We start from the raw sequence: 23,073 nt of genomic DNA, 5'->3' as shown, positions 1-23,073 counted from the left end.
TTACAGAGAGCTTGCTGGCTGTAACTGTCCCCATGATCATCAAGGGAGATGCTGGTGAAGGCAGTAGATGAAAGGGGGACCAGCCCAAAAATATTTAGCAGCTCAGGTGAGTGGAGTCTGGTGTCCTAATCCTGGAGGCCCTGCCAGGAGGGCCTTTACTTCGTGGTTTCCACTGAGTTCCTCTGTGACTGGGTATGAATTCAAGTCAGTCCCCCAATTAACAGTGAACGTGTTGGCTATCTGCACACCGGAGAGTCTCAAATTCAGCGCTTTCCCATAGGCAACATTTCAACTCCACTCGACAGTTTCTGTCTTCATGGGTGCAGCTAAAGCTTTTTCCACTTGTGATCCCTTTTCGCTGGAGTAATTTTCATGTGACCTCAAGTTTAAAGGTATAAATACACAAATCAAATGTTTCTTAATAAATCATATGATATTACTTTTAAACATTTTTTCTTTTTTTTTTTTTTAAAGATGTCTTCAGACACACCAGAAGAGGGCATGAGATCCCATTACAGATGGTTGTGAGCCACCATGTGGTTGCTGGGAATTGAACTCAGGACCTCTGGAATTGCAGCAGTGCTCTTAACCACTGAGCCATCTCTCCTCTTCGTGTAGCCCTGGCTGTCCTGGAACTTACTTTGTAGACTAGGCTGGCTTCAAACTCACAGAGATCTGCCTGCCTCTGCCTCCTGCGTGCTGGTGGCATGTGCCACCACTGCCTGGCTTTAAAACAATTCTCTTATGTTCATATAATCTTGGTATTTCTTAAAATGAAAACAGATTTGCATGCTAATGAGAAGGGTGGACTTTTAATTTTGACATAAGGAATTAAATATTGGCTGAATATTTAATACCAAGAGATGGAGAGGGACATCGCTAATATATTTTGGAGCTGACTAATACTTTGATTTTGTAATCCTCAAAGCTTCAGTGCCACTTTGAATAAATAAACTTATCATACTGAATAGCAAAAGCAAACATAGGGTCACTTCAGAAATTGTTGTGAATTCTTCCTTAACTGTGAGTCAAAAGTCATTGAATGCTTCTTTATTTTTTTTTCTTTTTTTTTTTTTCGGAGCTGGGGACAGAACCCAGGGCCCTGCACTTGCTAGGCAAGCGCTCTACCACTGAGCTAAATCCCCAACCCCTGAATGCTTCTTTATGAAAGGTGTTAACAACACAGACACCAATTAAGAAATTTTTTTTCTATTCTTTTTTTTCGGAGCTGGGGATCGAACCCAGGGCCTTGCGCTTGCTAGGCAAGCGCTCTACCACTGAGCCAAATCCCCAACCCCAGGAAATTTTTTATTATGTTTATTTATCTATCATATGTGTGCACATACCTGGAAGTCAGAGGACAACTTGCAGGAGTCACTTCCTGCCCTCCACAAGTGGGTCTCAGAGACTAAGCTCAGCCAACGTCCTTACCCGCTCAGCCATCTCACTAGCCCCAGATATGATTTTTAAAAATCTAACCTTCTAATACCACATAGAGACTTAGACACTAATTTGATAGTCACATGCCAAACAACAAAGGTAGGAACATTTTAAAAGCTTCTATTTCCTTACTAGTATTGTTCTGTTTCAAGAAGAGCAGACAGTACAACAGCCGTGAGATGGAGCCCCGGGGTCCCCTGCAGCCTCTGTAGGCATTGCATGGTGCAAAGTGTGGGTGCTGTGTGCTCAGAGTCAAGGCAGCAGAGACACCATGTGATTATGGTTTGGTTTTGATTACGTTTGGGGCTGTGTGAATTCAGATATTATTTTTTGCCAGTTTTCTCCTGTTTCTCACACGCAGTTTCAGGACCTGAGTGTGGGGCAGCGGCTAACTGTGAAGCCACTGTGCTCTGCGTGGTTGAGTTAGAGCTGGGGTCCTTAGCGGCTCCTTGCCCGGTTAGTTATCCCCAGATTCCTTGAGTCTTCTTAGTAACTGATTTTCTCTTCCACTCTCTTTCTGCCTTTTGTAGCTTAATGTTTCCATTTTAAGAGAAACTTAATTTGTTCCTCTCTCTCAAAACTGTTTGAGGAGCAGTCCAGAGTTTGCAACATGTATTTAAAAGCCCTCTTAAGTCCAGTTTGGATGAACGGGTGTATACTATAGCATCTGCATGGGTCCTACTTCCTCTAGTATGTTGTGGGGTCTGGCTTGCCGCCCCTCCCCCTCCCAGCTGGAGCAGCCAGCGCACAGTTCTTTCTGCTTCAGCAAACTGGTGTCTCTCAGATCAGTTAAGAATAGAAACCTCAAGGTTTTTAACTGCGTTTGCTTACCCCTCTCCAGAGCACCTTTTAAAATCATAGTTTTGCAATATCATATGGTTTTCATTTGTTTGTCCTCCTGTTTAGTCTGAGGACTTTTTGTTTGTTTGTTTTTTGTTTTAGACATTCCCACTATGTAGCCCTGGCTGGTTTGAAACCCTTTGTAGGCCACACTGGCCCCAAACTCAGAGTGATCCACCAGCCTCTGCCTCCCGTGTGCTGGGGTTAAAGGTGTACACCGCAGTACATGTCCAGCTAGACTGGGTTTTTTGATTCATTGAACCTCTCTCTGGATCGTTTCTCTTAGCCTTCTTAAAAGGGGAGGACTGTGTGGATCGGCCGATTCTTTGGCTTTTGTTTCTCTTGAGGTTTTAGTCTGAAAGTGTCCCAGGTGACTGAATTGCAGGCTGACTTTCCCCTCTAAACAGTATTTTGCTCTGTTCTCCCCCACCCCAATATCATTTCTGCAGAGATGTCTGCTGAACTCATTGTTTCTCTGTAGCCAAGATATTTCTTCTTGGCCTTGTTTTAGGATTTTCCTTTCCTTCATCTTTGGTCAGCTGCAGCTTGGCTGTGACATACTCAGTTTGTGCACCTATGCTTGGGTGTCTGCTGTTAGTTGGGGAGGACCACACACAGCTTCACATAGTCCTGTGGTTCTTTCTCTTATTCTTCCTTTCACACCGGTGTTGGCTAGTTTTAGATCAACATCACACAAGCTAGAGTTCTTTTAGAGGAGGGAACCAAGGTTAAGACGATGTCCCCACCAGATCGGTCTATGAGCAAGCCAGTAAATAAACGCTCCCTCATGACCTCTGCATCAGCTCCTGTCACCAGGCTCTTGTCTTATTAGAGTTCCTGCTCTGATTTTGGTCAGCGATGGACTGTGATGTGGAACTGTAAGCTGAGATAAACCCTTTCCGCCCCAAGTTGCTTTTGGGGTGTTCTATCACAGCTATTAGACTAGCTCAGTGCTTTGCCCTTGGACAGTCTGGTCTCTTTCTCCATCAGCTTTCTGTTGTTTCTTAGCTTGAAGACACTGCATTAACATCTGTGAGCTCACGGACAGACTCTGTTCAGTTGGGGAATGTACTATTGGTGCGCCCATGAGCTCGTGGACTCTTCAGCTCTGTGCAGTCCTGCAAAGAGCTTGTGGAAAGCTTGTTTGAGTTCTTCTGTGGTGGGTTTTTTTTTTTTTTTAACTTGGACATCTCTATATCCCTTTCTGGATTTTTCGTCTCTGCTTACAGACCATCTGTTCTGCCATACTGTCTGCTTTTTTCTCTCAGGCCCTTTGCATGTTATTCAGAATCACTTTAACGTCTAAGTCTGGGCCTAGTGTTCATATCTTGTTGGGAGCTGGGCCTGATGCAAAAGGAGCTGGAACTGATACTCGGGAAATGTTTCTCTGCTCTGGGCTCTCTGTGGGCCACTGCTTAGCCCTATGGTCTCAGTTCTCTGATGGATCTAAGAAATTTCCCTATTTCTGTTTTGTTTACCTATCTTTGGACTCCAAATATTTTATGTGTTGGACTAAAAACCAACCTTCCTTCCTCCCTCCCTCCCTCCCTCCCTCCCTTCCTTCCTTCCTTCCTTCCTTCCTTCCTTCTATCCTTCCTTCCTTCCTTCCTCCTTTCCCTTCATGTGTCTTCTCCACACCCACTGAGAAGCTTTGTGGCCATGTGGCGGGTATTGCCCTGACTGGAGCTTCTCTTATTTGGTGAGCAGTAGGAGGGGTTTGAACTGGGCCCTTGATGGCACCATCTGCTGTCCCACGTTCAGAGACCTCAGTTGCTCGTCCTGCGTTGCTTTTGGACATAGCAGGATGATCAGGTCAGCTCCAATTCCTGTTATGAGCTGTGTAACCTGGCACTTGACCCCTGCGTGCCTCAGTTTCTTCATTTCATCTGTAACCTGGATGATAGAATTTTACCTGGTATGGGGGAATAGTTAACTCTGGGAATGAACCATCTGTTTCAGAGCGCAGCACTGACATTGCTCCAGAGTTACTGGCTTGGGGGGTGCAGTGCACATACAGTGCCTCCTGCATCCTGTCCTGTGGGGTGCAATGCACACACAGTGCCTCCTGCCTTTTGTCCTGTGGGGTGCAGTGCACACACAGTGCCTCCTGCCTCCTGTCCTGTGGGGTGCAGTGCACACCCAGTGCCTCCTGCCTCTTGTCCTCAGGAGCTTCAGGTCTTTTGGAAAGACCCTGGGATGCCTTTAGAAATAGCACCCACCACCCACGAGCTGCACAGGGTGTGGTTCACAGATACACTGATGAGGTCCGGCATCCTCAAGAGGCCAGGACTAGAGCAGAGTGGTTCAATGTGGTCCTCTGGGGCATAGTTTAGGAGTTGGTGGTCAGGTGCCACGGATGGTGAGACTCCACCTGTAACATCTTCTAGGTGATTCTGTGGTAGCTCCAGTGAGCTATGAGAGGCCAAGCTTGTGAGTGAGCTTGTGAGGCCAAGTTCTGAGAGTGAGGCAAGTGTTTAGAGCCCTGGGATGCTCAGGCTAGAGGGAGACACTTGCCATGAGCTTACTCAGTTTCTCTTCTCCCCGAACAGACTCTCCAGTGATGGTGTGCACAGAGGACGAGCGGAGGCCTGCACGACTGCTTAGCACAGCTGAGCTGGTAGCTGTGCTTGCCGGTGGGCAGGCGTGAACCTCAGGACCTCAGCGTCTCACTCCAAGAGGAAACATGTCTAAAAAGGGCCGCAGCAAGGGTGAGAAGCCCGAGACAGAGACAGACTCTGTACAGATGGCCAATGAAGAGCTACGGGCCAAGCTGACGAACATCCAGATCGAGTTCCAGCAGGAGAAGAGCAAGGTGCGGCGGGGCCTCTGGTGCCACCTCAGGCTGGGCTGTGAGCATTGGGCTGAGAAGGGTGTAATCCCAGGCCTGAGCTTTGAGTACAGGAGGGCGCTGAGAAGACCACGTGGCAGTAGTTTTCTCCCCACACACTGCCTGTGACCTTGGTGGGGCTGCCAGACTCTTTATGTTTCAGCTTCCCTTCCTTGCATGATAGGGGTCACAGTAGGGGCTATGGGCAAATCATCTATGAAGAGCCTGCCTCTGTGACAGGAGTTTTCTTGCCCTTGTTGGGCATGTATAAGATTCGGAACCTGTTGGAACAGTGCTTGGCTGGGTACCCACATCCCTCAGGAAAAGTCAAGGCACAGCTCTGATGCCAACACAGTGCTGTCAGGGGACTCTGGCTTTCTCGTTCATAGGCCTGGTGACCTCCATCCTGGGTTCAGCCAGCCTGGCTTCCTGATCAAGGATGAATGACTTAAAGTCTCCCAACTCTTGTTCTGAGCTTGCAGGAAATGAAGCAGTTCAAGGCTGTCCTGAATGTCTGAGATAACAGCTACAGGAGAAAACCCCACTGCCATAGTCTTTGCTGTGGCAGCTGTTGTGATATGGGAGGGTCTGAGGTCCCTCACAGCAGGGAAGTCGCAGCTGCAGGATGGATTCTGGGGGAGCTGGTCATATCGCTTTCACAATCGGAAGCTGAGAGCAGTTAGTATGTGCCAGTGTTGAGTTTGCTTTCTCTGTTGCTATGCAACCCTGGATACCCTGACCAGGGTGCTCCCCACTACAGAAGGGTCTTCCCATATCATTTAATGTAATTATGATAACCCCCCCCTCAAGACATGCCCAGAGGTCCATCTTCTAGGTGATTCTAACATCTACCTTGTTGATAATTAATCCTAACCATCACAGATGGGATTCAGACCCAATAGAATGTCCTCATTTATACTAATCTGCTCATTATAGGTCCTCTTACCAATCTAATGCCATCCTAACACTTCAGTATTTAGAACTTTAGCTTATCTGTTTTGTGAGATATAACTGAGCCCCCATACGAGGTTAGACCTGGTCTAGCAGGTGCTATACTGTGGAAGACAGACCCCTGGGATTCTGTAGTGAGAATTCTGGAATTTTGGTTTCTCTTACTCATATATATGTTTCTCACATTCATATGTGTGTATGTATGTATATATATATGTGTGTGTGTACATATATATACATATATACACATACATCTATACACACATATATATATATACACACACATACACACACACACACACACACACACACACACACACACACACACACACCAGAAGAGGGAATCAGATCCCATTACAGATGGTTGTGAGCCACCATGTAGGTGCTGGGAATTGAACTCAGGGCCTCCGGAAGAGCAGTTAGTGCTCTTAACCACTAAACCATCTCTCCAGCCCTAGAATTTTGGTTTCTTAATAAAAAAACTCAGAAATATTATAAGACTATGTTTTTGTCTTTATCCCAGGAGTGGGGATATGGGGCTGGTTTTCAGCAGCTGATTATGATTTGTCCAGTGCTCTAGCAGAGGCATGGCTTTGCCCAGCTGCAGATGGTTTCTTCAATTGTGTGATGTTTGGAATTCTGGGAACTTTTTAGAGGGTATGCAAATGCTAGAGCCCTGATAGTTGGGTAGTTGGGATGTGTGGTTGTTGGTTGTTTGGGGTGGGGGTTCGTTGTTGTTTGTTAGTAGTGGTACTCAAATGAAAAACAGGAAGAAAGAAATTATTTGGATCTCTCTCTCCCTCTACTCTTCTTTCTTTCCTATCTAGTGATAGGGGGTGCAACCATGGGGATAAAGATAGGGTGGAATAAGGGTGGGAAAAAGAAGAACCCAAAAGGAGCAAAGACTAGCTACAAAGAAGAAACAAGAAGAAAAAAAATTAGAGTCAGATCTGTCTGTCTGTCTGCCTGTCTGTCTCCCTCCCTCACTTCTCTACCCTTCTTTCTCTTCTATCTAGTGATGTGGGGTGAAGCCATGGGGTAAAGGGAAGGAAAAAGAACCCACAAAGTAGCAAGGACCAGCTGTGGGAGTCTCCTACCACCAGGCTGCCTCTCAGCTCTGGGACTTGGGATATCTGCCTGGCCATAGCCTGGCTGCTGTCTCCTCTCCATGACCCACTGTGGTCTCCACAGGTCTTTGCCTGTTTAGTCACCAAGACAAGTCTGCTCTCAGAGACTTCAGTAGAGCATCCCCCAGACCAGCAGGAAAGCATACATGTGAACTTCACAATTTCATTTAGGTGTCATTGAACATGATATCATACCAGCCAGCAAGGCCATGTTGATGGTGTCCTTATGATAGTAGAGGAAAGTTATCAAAGGGTTCAGGGCAAACAAGGAATGTGAGGCAAGTGTTCCTCCCACCATTCATTCACTGAGGGCCCTGTCTTGAGTATTGCATGCACCCTGGTGTGAGCTGGGACACCTGATTTGCATGAGGTAACTCAGGAGAGGCCCCTCCCCTCAGCACATGCAGGGTAAGCCGGGTCTGCCAAGGCTTCTCAGAGACCTTAGAACTGGCTCTAAGAATTTTACTGGCTGGAGAGGAAGCAGATTTGCACAGCATCAAGTTTTCAACAGCCTCTATGAATAACTCAAGTGTCAGTTGGGGACAGGGTGGGATGGATGTCTGGCTGGCAGGGTAGAACTTGAAGCCTGAAAAGGCCCAAAGTCTGAAGTAATATGGGACACAGTGATGGTAGAGGGAAGGCCATGCAGGTTCTGGCTGTAGCCCGACAGTGATTTACTCGGTCACACAGCAACTAGTCCATACTATATAATCCATCCCAACACGGCAACTAGCCTTGGTCTGCAGAAGTGAGTCAGACCTTGACCCCACCTTAACCTCAAACTGCCAGCCCCTAGGAACTGCAGCCTCTGGCCTTTGGCTTTGGAAGTCTGCCATAGCCTTCTGCTGCTGCCTTGACTCTCTGCTTTCTTTGTGCTTCCACCATCCCGAGCTGTCTTCTGCCTCGGCTTCCGGCGGTCTTTGCCCGGTCTCTCTCTGTGACTGTACTGGCTTTGTGATGCTGCTGCTGCCCCTACCACCATGGCAGCAGCTGTCACCACCTGTGCTATCACCTGCTCAGCCTGTCTTACTCATGGTGAAGCTCTGAGTCAACAAGACTTCTCAGAAGAACCTCTTAGAACACCAGGGGGCAGCACAGGAGGGTGTTTAGCCCTGGGTCAAAAAGTGAGGGGGTACAGCCAGTTGTGTCCTGGAGGGGGCATGGCAGGAAGTGACATGCAAATGTGGCAATACTAATTTCTACCAATCACAACACAACTTCCCAGTTCTACCAAGGTCCAGTCACAGGCTCTGCACTGCCTCAGTAACAAACTTTCTTGTGTGAGGGAAGTGCTTACCTCTGGTGAGACAGCTGCAGGGTGAGCCAGGTCTTCTAGAATTCACCAAGTCCCAAGGCTGAAACTGACCAAGCCAGCTCAGTCAGCCAGGTCTCAAGGGAGGGAGCGAGGATTAAAAAGAAAAAGACAACTAGACATGAGACTGAAGTGAGGTTTATTATTTTTTTTCCAGTCTGCTTTTATACCATTATAAGTACATGCAAAGAGTATGGTCAGTCCTACAGCATAAACAGTAGTTAAGGAACAAACAAAACCTAGACAAGGGTCCCATAACAAGACCCATCGAGATACAAAGACACAAAGAACACAGTCCTCAGTTGTGTTCATCTCGAGCCTGCTTCCTAGTCCTAGCCAAGTGTCAAATCCCTGCCAAATTCCTAGAAGGCGGCCCCACATGAAACCCTGTGTGTTAGCTACTCTTCTCGCTGCTGGCACAACAAAGATTCTGACATAAACAGCCTAGGGGTGGAGAGCTTTATGGAGGGCATATTTATTCTGACCCACCTTTTCAAAGGACTCCTCCATCATGACTGGGAGGTGTGGCATAGCAGAACCATCAGTTCATGGCAGGGGAGCAGGAAAAGGAGGCTTGGTGGAGCTTAGCTGGACTTCCCGTCTCCATCTTATTGCATCCAGATCCCCAGCCCATAGAATGGCACCCTCCAGCTGCAGGGTGGATCCTTCCCCCTTAGGTAATCCTCTCCAGAGACAGCCTTACAGAAAACTTCGAGAATCCTCATTTCCAGGGTGAATCTAAATCTTAGTCAAGTTGATGGCGAAGTCTACCCTTTGTCAGTCTGACATGTAGACACTTCCCTTTAAACCATAGCATTCCATCCTGGACCCCCAAGAGCTCATCCATGTCCATGTCACGATGCAAAATGTGTTCAGTCTGTGTCTATCTATAAGTCTCCAAAACCTTAACACTTCCAACACAGCTTAAACATCCCTGTTCCAAGCCTCTGTGTGACACTCAAGGCAATCTCTTAGCTATGAACCCTTGTAAAACTACAACAGATCCATGTTTCCCAAAGATCATGGGCCAGAACCATGAAAGGAGCCATGGGAACCAAGCAAAACAGACTGAACCTCTGAAGGTACCTCCATGTCTAGCACAGGGTGTCTCAGCGTGTGTTCTGAGGACCTTGAGCATTCCCCACTCCCATGAGCTGCGTCCCGGGTTGGCTTCCCTCGTTGCCTGCAGCCTTTCCTTGTGTGTTTCACAGTCCCGGCACCTCAGACATCCTGATATCTGCATTGTGCCTTAGACTTCACATGTTATGGGCATAGCAGCTCCTTGAAGGGACTCTTGCCTTTCTATGCATTGCCTGGCTTCCCAGACTTCCCTTAAAATTCTTCCCTTATAAACCCTGCCACGCTTGTATTCTGCATCCCCATAAGACCACATGGGTTATGGCAAGGTCTGCTTCCAGTTGAGTAGACCTGGAGCCATGGCTACTGTTTCCTTAGTGCCTGGACATTTTGAACCTAGGAAAGCACTTCCTTTCTTGGCTTTGTGTGAGCATTTCCCCAGATCCTGGGTCCTCTCCAAGGAAAGAAAGTCTTCTCCCCTCATTTCTCTCTGGAAACACTCTTCACAGTCATATCTAGATGTGTTTCTCACAGTCTCTGAGATATTTCTAAACCTCGTCAGATTGACAGTGAGGACATAGCATCACAGTCGTCTGAGGGAGGTAGGCTGGTGCAGGACCAGACTCAGCTGGAGAGAGCTCCAGTTCCAGCTCTGGGGGAGGTGACCAGTGATGGATGGCCCTACCTGTTGTTTCTGTGATTGCATATGATGCATCTGCCTCAGGGCAGCTACTTTGCATTCAATCCCATATAGGTCTGCCAGGCCCTCTGGCACAAGGTAATAGTGGTGCCAGCCATCACTGACTCAAATTCCCCCTTGGGCCCTAAAAACCACTTAGTTGTTTAGAATCTTCCTTTAGTTTCTTGTCCTTCTTTATACAGTTCGGAATTGAAATATCCTCACGCTTTGGCTCTCTAGAGAAAACCATAAAATACTGTGGAAAGGGAGATCCAGGTTGGGGTTCAGGTGGAGGACAGAGCTGTGGGCGTGGCCTGCAGAGGAACTAGAGGGTGGAGACAGGAAAAGTATCAAGCTGAGGGGATCTGACCCTAACCTTGGCTGCTGTCTTGGCTGTAGGTGGGGAAGCTGCGGGAGCGTCTGCAGGAGGCCAAGCTGGAACGGGAGCAGGAGCAGCGTCGCCACACGGCCTACATCTCAGAACTCAAGGCCAAGCTGCACGAAGAGAAGACGAAGGAACTGCAGGCGCTGCGCGAGGCGCTCATCCGGCAGCACGAGCAGGAGGCAGCGCGGACCGCCAAGATCAAGGAAGGCGAGCTGCAGCGACTGCAGGCCACGCTGAATGTGCTGCGCGATGGCGCCGCGGACAAAGTCAAGACTGCATTGCTGGCCGACGCGCGCGAGGAGGCGCGCAGGACCTTTGATGGCGAGCGCCAGAGGCTGCAGCAGGAGATTCTGGAACTGAAGGCTGCGCGCAAACAGGCAGAAGAGGCACTCAGCAACTGCATGCAGGCAGACAAGGCCAAAGCCGCCGACCTGCGCGCTGCGTACCAGGCGCACCAGGATGAGGTGCACCGCATCAAGCGGGAGTGTGAACGTGACATCCGCAGACTGGTACGTGAAGTCTCTCCCCACAGTACCCCTTCCCTCAGGGACACGGGGGCTATGTGCTTCAGGCAGGCACGGTTGGAGGTACAGGGGCGTCCATAAAGTCCTGGCTGTTGCCTGGGTGGTAGTTGGTTTAGGATGGCAGGTTTCTTCTATTGTGTGGTTCTGGGAATATCTGTGTCCTCAGGAGCAGTTTTCTCATCTCTATGTGGGACTTGTGGATGGGGGCTGAGAGGACTTTGGCTGCAGAGGAAAGGCAGGGAGTACAGACCTTCATTCACTTGGACTGGAATGGGCTTTACATTTGGGTGAGACCCAGGGCTGCAACATTCAGGGAAATGTAAAGTGCTGCCCCTCCCCCCCCCCACTCCAAAAATTTAAAAAGTGGGAGTGGGGTGAGAGCTGTTAAGTTTATTTCATCCCCATTCCTGAGGGAAGGAGACCTCCCTGAGCCATTACCAGTCACCGCCTTAGCCCTAGTTCTAAGTCTGAGAAGATGGAGGTTTTGATTAGGAGGGGAGTGGGACTTTGAGCCATCTCAGCAGTGACAAGAAGGAGCAGCTCTCAGACTGGACCAGCTCAATCTGATAATACTCTTCTCTCCATCCAAGTACTAACCAGGCCCAACCCCTGAGATCAGACCTACAGCGTGGTATGGCCATAGACTGGTAATCCTAGTCACTGAAGGGATGTGGCAGGTCAGTGGGGGCCTGACGGGCATAGTGTCACTCACCTTCCACAGCCCTAGTAGACACAGGAGCAGTGCTGTGTACACATATGGGACTGTGAAGAACAGCTGTGTGCCCCTGCAGACCCTGGGCAGCCTGCAGCGGGGTGGCACAGCGTGCTGCATTAGTCCACAGAGCAAAGCATGCTGTAGGTGAAAACCTGGAGTCAACCATCTTTTTGAACTGTCTTGTGAGGCAGGCAGACAGACAGTAGAATTCCCAGGAAGGAGTCTGGCAGGGTGGCTCAGTGGGTAAATCATTTGCTGTGTAAGCCCGATGAACTGAAATCCCAGGGAACCCTTGGTGGGAGGAGAGAACTGATCACCTCATGCCACGGCACATGGGTACCCACACTCAAATGTAATTGTCGTGTGAACACACAATGATAGTGGTAGTAATAAATATTAAAATTTCACCTCCCAGAAAGTAGAGCAAGGAAAAACCATAAAGAGCAAGGCTCACTGAAGATAAATATCAGTAAAGAAATCAAGTCCAGAAATGAATTAAAATTGTTAAGTTGATACAGTGTTAACAATGTGTGTTAAGGGAACAGAGGCTTTAAGTCACGGCGGTGGGGGTAAGTCACTGGAGAAAGGGATGCTGACATCATGGGTAATGCAGATCAACAGTCAAGGTGAACTTAGAGGAAGTGGCAGCTCACCCATCAAGATCAACACTGGAGGGTAGAGTGTCCCATAGCTGAGCTGTGCAGGGAGTTAAGCTCTCGGCACTTCCACACATAAGAGCCTGGGCCTGGCGTCCTCACATCCAAACACTGAGGAACTAATGAATCATTGTCCAACACCTGACAAGAAGCCTCTTAAGGAAGGAAGGATTCATTTTGTCTCTCAGTTTAAGGGTGCAGTCCATCCTGGTGAGGAAGGCCTGGCGGCAGGAGCAGGAAGCAGTTCCCAGAAACAAGGAGAAATAAACACTAGTGTTATTCAACTCAGGATCTCCACCATGGGGTCGCCGCTGGTCACTACTACGTGGTCAGAGACTCCTACCTTAATTAAACCCCTGGGTATATCCCCATGGAGATGTCCAGAGGTGTGTCTCCTAGGTGATTTTAATCCTGTCAACTACATGATTAACCCACATGGATGCAAATGCATCCAGGAAGTAGAAAGGTATTCAAAGTCCTTATGACACCAGCACCAGGCAGATTCCAAAGCAGCGACATGTGAAAAACTAGGGAAGGAGCATTCTCTCTTAAGAACTTAGTTATAAGAATGCTAATTAAGTATTAACCAAGAAAGGCCAGGGCTCTATGAGAAGGCCTAATAAATCATGGGCCAGGCTAAGTTAACTATGGAAATGTAAAGATTTGCTTAGTATTTACTGATTTAAAACCAGAGGTTTTTATTCTATCTGTCTGTCTGTCTGTCTGTCTATCTATCTATCTATCCGTTCATCCACCCACTCACCCATCACCTGCCTGCCCGCCCATCCATCCGTCCGTCCGTTCGTCCACCCATCCATCCATCCATCCATCCATCCATCCACCCACCCACCCACCCACCCACATTTAAAACCAGAGGTTTTTATTCTATCTGTCTGTCTGTCTGTCTGTCTATCTATCTATCCGTTCATCCACCCACTCACCCATCACCTGCCTGCCCGCCCATCCATCCGTCCGTCCGTTCGTCCACCCATCCATCCATCCATCCATCCATCCACCCACCCACCCACCCACCCACCCACCTACCTACCTACCTACCTACCTACCTACCTACCTACCTACCTACCTACCTACGGTGTTTTGAGGTGGTCTCACTGTGTAGCCTTGACTGACCTAGAGCTTGCTATGTAGACTAAGCTGGCCTCAAACTCACAGAGATCCATTCACAGAGGCCACCACACACAGCACAGCCTGTGCAGACTTCAATCTGGCAATTCAATAAAGGATTAAACCCCATGTGACCATTTTTGTAGGTGCATTCAAAACATTTTAAAATTCAGCTTACTGGAGGACTCCAGCATGTCTGGATTAAAATGGAGTTGCTCTAATCTGATAAATTGCTCTTTGGAAAATCTGCTGACGATGTTTGTCATAATGATGAGCCAGTTAAGGTTTCCCACCCAAGTTCAGGACCAAACCAGAGTGACCCTTCTCTTCCGAATTGCACTAACCAGGGGGAGAGTAGACAGATGACCCGGAAGAAGTGAGTTCTAAAGGTAGGAGGAAGGGGAAGCTAATTACATGTGAACGATGCAGAGACGCTGCAGAGTCTGGGTTTTGTTTTTTGTTTTTTGTTTTTTTTAGCACAGACTGGGTAGTGGTGGTTCTTGAAATGAGAAAGCCAAGGTACCGCTGGGATCTGTGTCTGACAAATCCCATTCCTTGCTCCCAAGACGGCATCTTCACAGCCATGTCCTCAAACAGTGGTTGGCACAGAATGGCAAAAGGGAGGCACACAGTGGCCTCAGCTTCTCCTCCAAGGTCATCAATCTCATGACTTCTCAGAACGAACAGACACATTTGTCCAAGCTCTGATACAAAGTAGATACAAAATTCCTTTCGTTTCTGTATACTAGCAGTGGACCTCTGGAGAGGGGAAAACCTTTCAGAAGCAGGGACAGGGTCCAGGAACAATGGCAAGGCAAGTTGTGCCAGGAGTTCTGCCAGGCTGGAAGCCTTGCTGGAAAGGGTTAAGGGAGAGCCAGGTAAACAGTTTGCATTGATGAGAATGTCCAGGGAGGTAAATGCAGCTTCCCAGAAGCCAAGCTGACTTGTTTTCATGGGTTGTTGAGAATTTCCTCTGGGGTGTGTGTGTGTGTGTGTGTGTGTGTGTGTGTGTGTGAGAGAGAGAGAGAGAGAGAGAGAGAGAGAGAGAGAGAGAGAGAGAGCGAGCGCATGGGGGGTGTAGAGGTGTGTGTGGGATGACTAAGCATTGTCTTACTCTGTCCTCACATTCCCAATGACAGACAGATGTTTGTCATTCATCCCCAGAGTTCATCCAGGGGAAACCAATGAGTTTGGGTCATGGCAAGAGTGTGGGTAACCGTGATACAGCTGCACTGAAGAGTCTGTACCCAGCATGGATGATGGTTCTCCATGTCTGTGCAGATGGAGACTTTCAATAATACCTCCATGCCTGTATGATCTAGCTCCTCCCCAAAGCCCTAAAACCAAGTTCTAGTAGGGCAGAGTTGCATGCAACAGGGAGGCGTGGCTAAATATTCAGGGAGGGTTCAGTGACTGTCCCTGCCCTTCCTTGTGGGATGTCAGTCGTCCAGCCGAGGAGTGAGGAGTAGACATGGCAGACATTTGAAGACGGTGTTTGCATTTTGAGAGTATCTCTGTGCAGCACAGGCGTCGGCAAACAGATTCTAGGTTAGTACTAAACATTTAAAGGGGTTGGAATGGTAGGTGTGTGTGCTTGTTTGTGCAAGCGTGTATCTCTCTCTCTCTCTCTGTGTGTGTGTGTGTGTGTGTGTGTGTGTGTGTGTGTCTTCCTGCTTGCTAACAATCATCCTATCCCCAAGTAAGGTCTAGAAAGAGACCTGTAGACATGGGATCACTTGACTTAGGAGCAGGCCATTTCTCTGGTGCTGTAGGGAAAGGATGGTGTTTCAGTAAACAGCAGTGGGACAATGTGGTATCTGTAGGGAATTGTTTCTACCATGATGTATTTACAGCCAAGACACCTCCTACAGTCACTGGAGTGGCTCAGGTAAAAAGACCAGTAGTCCCAAGAAGTCACTGGAAACCCCTGTCTCATACACGGGAGCCTTGTGAAGCAAAGCATTCAGAGCAAGCCTGCTGGTGTGGGAGTCCAGACCCAGCTGAGACGCTCTCTGAAAAGGGGAGTGTGAGGGCAGCGTACTTCCCAAAGAGTAGGAGCTCAAATGGCATGAAAGCTGTTCAGGCAGGCAGGGGAAGGTGCACTTCGGTTTATCTGTAGTCCTTAGTTTAAACACTGAGTGATTGCTTAAATAATGCTTTAGAGTGTGCTCAACACAGGGAAAGATGTCTGACCCAGGGGATGGGTGAGACCTGGGCCATGAATGGATTCACACTCCTGTAAGTCCTCCCATCTTACCGGAGGCGTGAGACTTTGAGGCGTGAGACTTCGATCCAGAACAAACAAACAAACGAAAGACTCAGCTGAAAGTTAATTGAAGAAATAAGTTGAGGTACCAGAAATTTTTATGTTTGAGGATGGTAAGAAGAAAGGGTCATTTAAGTTCCAGTGTGACAAGTAGGAGAGAGACAGCAGAAGCAAACAGATCACATCTGTAGGTCCCAGAGCACAGAGAAACCAACTCCATTAAAAAGTACCTACAGGAGGGTCAGACCTTCAGCAAGAAGGCCCACTTTCCCTGAAGGACAGAGAAGAATTGCTATGCAAATAGGAAGTAAATAATAATGTGAACAATAGCATAGTCAGTTAAAGGAATGGTGTGAAAGAGTGCATTTCTGGTGTGTACAAGAACTTGGGTGAACTGCAGACATGTGCCAGGAGAAAAGAGAAAACCCAAAGATGAGGGCGAAGCCATCCTGTGTATTTCTACCATGCAGGGGAAGGGGAAAGAGGAGGGTGGTACTGGAGGACAGAGCAGAAGCCGCTTGCAGGGTGGGTCTGTGAGGAAGGGCCCACAGGAGCTCCCCTGGGTGCTGGGTAATGTTTTCTTGCTTGCCCCAGGTGGGTGTATCAACTCACAGTTATCTAAGGCAGTGATTGGCCTGTACAGTGCTTGTAGATATCTGAGCAAAACTTGGCAAGTTTTGGGTAACTGAGATCACATTGTAGCTGACTGTGCAGAACTGAAACATGCAGGGACGCTCTCCTGAGGTCTGTCACTCTCTGTACAACTGCACTGCCTACCCCATGCAGACTTAGCCGAGGGCCTGAAGCTTCGTGGACTCCTGCTCTGAGCAGACACCTCTGGCAGGAGGTTAAGTGATACAGAGAAGGAAATGCACACACAGTGGGATTTTTGAGACGTGGGTACAGCATTGTGCTGTCTTCTCTTCTGATTCTGAACCAATTGAGAGTCTAAAGCATCCAGCAGAGGAGGAAGGAACAAGTCACCGTCATTACCAGCAAAGCTGGGCCAGGGGGTAGCAGGTTTGGTAAAGGCCAGGACATCTTGTAACTTCTTGTTCCTGTCTGGACTCTGCAGCAGCCTATGGGATGGGAAACCTGAACCTGCAGAATAGGTAGTTGTGCAAGGGCTGTCTCCCATGGCCCAGGAAGAGGAGAAGATCAAGGGAAAGCCGTCTATGCTCTGACCTCCATGTCTTGGCTCCACAGGGTTGAGTCACATCAAGGGTAGTTATTTCCTCACCCCAGGAAGCCCAGGCACTTTGTTGGGAGTGCCCCCTGCCCCCAAAAGCTCAGGCATGTAGACTTTGGCTTGTTTGTTTGCGGGGCTGGGGACCCATAGTAAGTTAAGCAGATGCAGATACTAACTGCTCTGCTTATTAGAAAACCAGAGTGGCTTTTTGTATACTTGGATGTGGAGACCAGTAAGGCCTAGGGCTGGGGCTTCCCTTGTCCATGTGATCCCCCTCTCCACCTTTAGTTGGCATCACTGTTAGACTAGGGGGATGGGATGGCTGTGGGAAATGTGTCCCAACACCTTCTCTTCCTCCCTCAAAAAAGCCTTACTGACATCACTAAAGAGGACTAGCAAGCTCCAGGCATAGTGATTCTAGGTGCTGGACTTTGAGGAGGCCATTGGTGTTCTCAGGGCCCTGGGACTTCCTAGGGTGCTGATGTCCCACCGTCTGGGCTTTGAGAGTTCCCTGCTCCCACCCCCATTGGTCTCAGTCTCTGTCAAAGATGCTATTATTTCATGGCTTACTGGGGCCATGCAAACCTTGGGCATATGAAGCTGCTTTGGATCCAATTATGTGCTTTTATGAGACCACAGTGGTTGTTTCAGAAACTCAAAAATGTAACATTTCATTTGTTCACTGATGGTCCACCCTGGAGTGGTGTTAGGCCTCAAAACCTGACTTCGCGTGGGTCACAGAGGGTGACACATATCACCCAGTCCCAGGAATCCACCTGTTGTGGGGCATGAAGGCCAGGAAAAAGAAGGCAGAGCGTCCCTGGGCTGGTGGGACCTGAAGCTCCAGGGGAAAGTCTGCCCTGGGGAAGAGTTTAGACTCCATCTCATTCACTGTCCCTCTGGGAACACCGAGCCTCTGGCCTTACTAGTGATTAGGGATAACCACGTAAAGCTATGGGACTTTAGGTGAACCAAAACGTCCAGCGGCTCCTGTAGTTGGTAGGAGACCTGCCAAGTCCGTGTCTGTATTCCACGGACACCATGTGGTCAAGCAGACGGCCACAGCTCCACGTAACACACTCAGGGATCGCTGACTGAGAGGTTGTTCACTGTAGGACTAAAAAGGCCATCTCCCCTTTCCTGATCATTCTGCCTACGCACCCTCACATACAGCATTCCACTTGGCAGGAGGGAGCAAGTCCGTCAGCCGTCATCCTAAGCACATTTGTTACGCATGTCAACTTGATGTGAAGGTGGCCCAAGTTGTATTTTCTCTTTCACTGGACCACATCAGGCATGCGAGCAGTTCCTCCACTTCCTCACTTCTTCCTTTAGAAGAAGTGGCTCAGGAGCAACGGTGAGGAGAAGCATGGAACAGTGCCATCTGGTTCCTAGCTTCCTGGCTGAGTTGGTATTTTGTATATCCACCTGCGGTGGAGCGTCCTTTGCATCCTCGGGGGCCTGGGGTATTATTTATCCCCTTCATAGAATCTGGCAGTCCTAGGTGGGTTGTCTGAGCCACACAGTGTCTCCTAGCAGTCTCCTCAGAAGGCCCTGTAATTCAGTGCCAGTTCTACGGCTGTCTCCATGGCACGCCAGCCATCTTGTCTTTGTCCCTATAGCTAGGAGGCAAGATGGAGAAGAATGTGGCATCTTCATTTAAGCACATGTGTCTGCTTCCTCCTTTGGCTTGATCCTCCTTGGCTATTCCTGGTTTCCTAGATACAGGGTGCTTAGCCCCCCGAGAACAGTGCTCTGCTACTCCAGAGACGTCCTGCCCACAAATGTCACATTTTAGTTGACAATAACAGAACTCGACTCTCTCAGTGTTCTTGGGGATAGGAGCCCAAAACCAAGGCAATATCAGTGTCATGAGCCCTCTATAGGCTTTGGGGAAGGTCCTCATCTTTTTCAGGTTCTGTGGCAGCTATCTATCCTTGAAACTCATTGGAGTGTGGCTGACTCCATCCAGTCTCTGCCTTCACCCCCACATCTCCCCATGTCTGTTCCCTGCCCTGTTCCAAAGACACCAGTCCTTGGATTTGGGGTCCATTCTAACCCATAGGTATCATCTTTGTGTCCGTCATTGTATCTGCACAGATCCAATATCCAAGGAAAGTCATGCTGTGAGTCCTGCGGCTAGCATAGCATTTGGGGACCCTGCTTACCCCATAACAGGTGCCCAGGATGACAGTGAGAATGGCTGTATCAGTAGTGGCCTCTGCCTCTGACCTTTTGAACCTTACAAACTTTGCAGAGCTGTGGGGCTCACAGAGTTTCTAAAGGTCAAGGTAAGTTGCTGTCCCAACTGTGATTTCCACTGCCTTGCACATCCCGGGGCTCTGCCTTCTAGAACCAGTCTTGCAGTGTGGAGAGGAGGAGAGGGCTGGGAGGAGCCACCAGGGTTCTCCTGCCAATCAGGCCACACTTGCCTCACTCTGAGATCAGGTTTGTGAGTCTTGGGTGAACCAGGTCTATTTCTCAGGACTTTGAAGGGAGAAAGGCCTATCTATGCCTTGTAGAGCTGAGAGAGTGATGGTGGTCACAGGCTGATGACTTGCTGGTAAGAACCCAGGTTCTATCTGTGGGTGACAGGAAACTCATCAGTGATCTGACCTGAAAGCTTTAAAACCTTCTTGGTCTCCTGGAGTGGGGCTATGAGCTCACCAAGGACTCTTAGCTCCAGAGCAAGCCCTAGGATGCCAAACCCAAGGTGTCACCAGGACCATGTGGTCTTGAAGGGTCTGGAGGAGGGACCTTTCCACCTATCCTAGCTCCTGGGTTGCCCATGATCCTTTGTCGCATGGCGGTGTGACAGCTGTCTTTGTAAAGAAACAACACATCTAGAGATCGTAGAGAAGATGTAGATTCTGGGTGACACTCTAGCCCGGACCTTGTCCTCGCAGAAATACCTCCCTAATGGTTGGTTTCACAAGAGTAAGTTGAAGATGGTTTGGTGTTGAAGTTTCCTCTGCAAACCTCCTTCAGTGTGGTTCCCTGCTCTGTCTGGCCTACCGTGCTAAGCTCTGCCCCTGTTTGGTGTGCTGCCCCAGGGAAGGCAGGATTTGACTGGACAAGCAAGGGTTAAGTGTCCCTCTGTATCCAAAGAGGGGCTCCCCACACCTGGAGAAGGGGTCCACTGGAGGCCAAGCAGGGTTTGGGTGGCTAGTAGTTCTGTGACTTTGGGATTCAGAAGAAGTTAGGATTGGGGACATACATTTCTGCATCAGTTGCATGTAGAATACAGGCAGCCAGGAAAGTCTCTGTGAGTAAGTGGGAGGCAGGAGCAGTTACCTCTGGAAGAAACACATCTGAGCATCTGAGAGGAAGCAGGATGGGCCGGCCTGCTTGAGTCAGTAGGGAGCTAATGAGTTAGGGGAGTCTTAGGACACTGAGTTGCAGGGGAAGTACCCATAACTCTGTAGATCCTCAGACCTAGGGCTCTGTCTTCAGTGTTTGTGAAATTAGAGGTTCTGTGCTGTAGACTCTGGCTGCCCCACTTTCAGATCGCTCCCAGTTCAGTGGACCCAGCCCCAGCATCAGTCCGGAGTCTGGCAGGGACCTCCCACCCTGGTCCTGAGCCCACTTCTGATGGCCCATTGTTTTCCGCTCTACCAGATGGACGAGATCAAAGGAAAGGAACGCGTGATCCTGGCCCTGGAGAAGGAGCTTGGTGTGCAGGCCGGGCAGACCCAGCGGCTGCTATTACAGAAGGAGGCTCTGGATGAGCAGCTGGTCCAGGTCAAGGAGGCCGAACGCCACCACAGCAGCCCAAAGAGGGAGCTTCCTCCAGGCATTGGTGACATGGCTGAGCTTATGGGTGGCCAGGTGAGGGACGGTGTCTCCTGCTAACCGTGAAGAAGACCACTTACCTACATCCTTCCCCTGCTGGCTACTGTCCTACTCAGCTTGCTGGGTCAGCCAGAGCTTGCTGGCTGTTCTCTGGCCTTTCCTACCCTCTCACACTCCGCTCCTCCCTGGACCCTTCCCACCTTGACTGATATTCAGGGTGTGCCAGGCTCAGCACGGAGAAGGTTCTCGTGAAGGACTGGCTGGCTGAGCCTGCTGTGCCTGGAGTTGCAAAAACTATACGGAGGTCTCAGAGAGCAGGGTGCATGGCTGGGCTCTGCAAGAAGGAGGCCCCTGGGCAAGTCAGAGAGTGACAAAGTCAGAGGCCCAGAGACTAGCAGGGTTTCCTCAAAGAGCCAGGGCAAACACCAGCCCAGGAGGCGTGTGTGTGTGTGTATGTGTGTGTGTGTGTGTGTGTGTGTGTGTGTGTATTTTGGGGAACCCCAGGAGACTAAGAAGGCTTTAAATCTTTGTCCTTAGCTAAGATAGGCAGGTGAAGCAGTCTTATCCTCCCTCCCTCCCTGCCTCCCTCCTTCCCTCCCTTTCTGCCTCATCAGATGTCATGGATGCTCTGTGCTGAATGTACATTAGATGCTGATGTTTCAGAATTGAGCAGGACAGCCTGCTGTGGAGGAAAGTGCTAGCATATTCTAGATCTCACAACACCCAGTGGGTCTTTAGAAGAGACGCAGTGTGGGTGGGAGCTTCGGCTCCAGCCTCCTGGGCTGGTGTTCGAATCGCACCGAGGTTTTCAGTCTCAGGCAGGTTGAGGTGAAGTGTCCCCAGGAGGACGGAACAGGTATGTCCGTCTGCCCACCTCCTTGTCAAGCACATGGTCCTCTAGACAGGGCTGTAGGCTCCAAGGAATCATTTGAGCTTCTTCAAAGTTTTTATTTTTAGGATCAGCATATGGACGAGCGAGATGTGAGGCGATTTCAGCTGAAGATTGCCGAACTGAATTCAGTGATTCGGAAGCTGGAGGACAGGAACACCCTGCTGGCTGATGAGAGGAACGAACTGGTAACCACCCAAGACACACGTGGCATCTGTGGACGTGAGGAAGGGACTAGGGCCAGGACTCTTTCCCATTCTTCGTGTGTGTGTGTGTGTGTGTGTGTGTGTGTATGTGTGTGCACACGTGTGTGTATCACATATATGGACGAAGTCTCTCTGCTTATTGTCTGTATAGGGATTCAGTTGGGAAGTCAATGACAGAGGGTGCCGGAGAGGGTGATCTCTGTAGGGTTTCACAGTATTAACAGCATCAGAAAGTAACAACAAACACAGGCCTCCAATACCAAAGCCTCTCGCACAGGATCTGATGCTGCACAGTGACGAGGAGCTGACAGGGAAACTCCTTGCCCTTAAATCGCGGGATAGAAGCGACGTATAGAGCAAGCCTTGGCATGGTTTCAGATATGGAAAGCCGTCTGTTTAGGTGGCTTGCTTACGGATAGCTCTATTTTTTTCCCTTTATTTACTTGGCATAAGAGCTGATACATTTCTATTTTTAAAACAGATGAGCATGCATGCTGGCCGTTTAGTGGCTAGAGTCTTTGCCTGGCATGCGGGAAGCCCTGGATTCCATACCCAGCACCCCATAATCAACTTCGGGAACTTCGCTTGGCGGCAAGCACCTTCACCCGTCGAGCCCTCTTGCTGGCCACAGCTAAGCTGGTCTTCCATTGTTAGCACAGGAAACTTGGGAAAAGCCTTACGGTCTTGTTGCTTGTCCTAATCTTGACTGTGAAGGGAAATGTATCTTCACGGGTTTAGCAGAAACAAAATTGCTTTCTTCCTAGTGTACTTGAAGGCACACCTCAGACACACTGTATACCCATTAGGTTTCTACTTCTAGCTTAAATATTCATGAGCTGAATAAATACTCGTGAGCCACAGGACAATTTACTGAGTGTGTAGCAAAACACAGGGACTGCCTGAACAAGTTTCAGGTAGAAAGAGTGAGGTAGCTGGCACCTGGATTCCCCATGGTGCAGTGGCTCCTGACCAGGATGGCTGCAGACTTCACGTTAGTAAACAAATCCACACCCAAAGGGTGTTTGGTTTGACTTTGCACTTACAAAGTGGGATTGTTTTTTTTAATGCTCTGC

At 49.1% G+C, this 23,073-nt stretch overlaps 1 protein-coding gene across 35 annotated transcripts in view; it reads left to right on the top strand.

The window, feature by feature from the left end:
* Positions 1–23,073, top strand: part of Jakmip1 (janus kinase and microtubule interacting protein 1) — a 120,594-nt gene that overhangs the window by 54,643 nt on the left and 42,878 nt on the right. For all 35 annotated transcript variants that reach the window (XM_087583125.1, XM_087583123.1, XM_087583132.1 and 32 more), the window contains 4 exon segments: positions 4,830–5,092; positions 10,653–11,147; positions 20,732–20,941; positions 21,863–21,982. In XM_087583125.1, the coding sequence (XP_087439251.1) occupies positions 4,964–5,092; positions 10,653–11,147; positions 20,732–20,941; positions 21,863–21,982 (954 nt within the window). In that variant the 5' untranslated portion in view covers positions 4,830–4,963.

The sequence above is a fragment of the Rattus norvegicus genome, chromosome 14 (assembly GCF_021556685.1).
Source record: "Rattus norvegicus strain SHRSP/BbbUtx chromosome 14, alternate assembly SHRSP_T2T, whole genome shotgun sequence".
In the NCBI taxonomy this organism is placed as follows: Eukaryota; Metazoa; Chordata; class Mammalia; order Rodentia; family Muridae; genus Rattus; species Rattus norvegicus.
The sequence above is the reverse complement of the archived record's forward strand: the minus strand, read 5'-3'. Positions and strand labels throughout refer to the sequence as shown.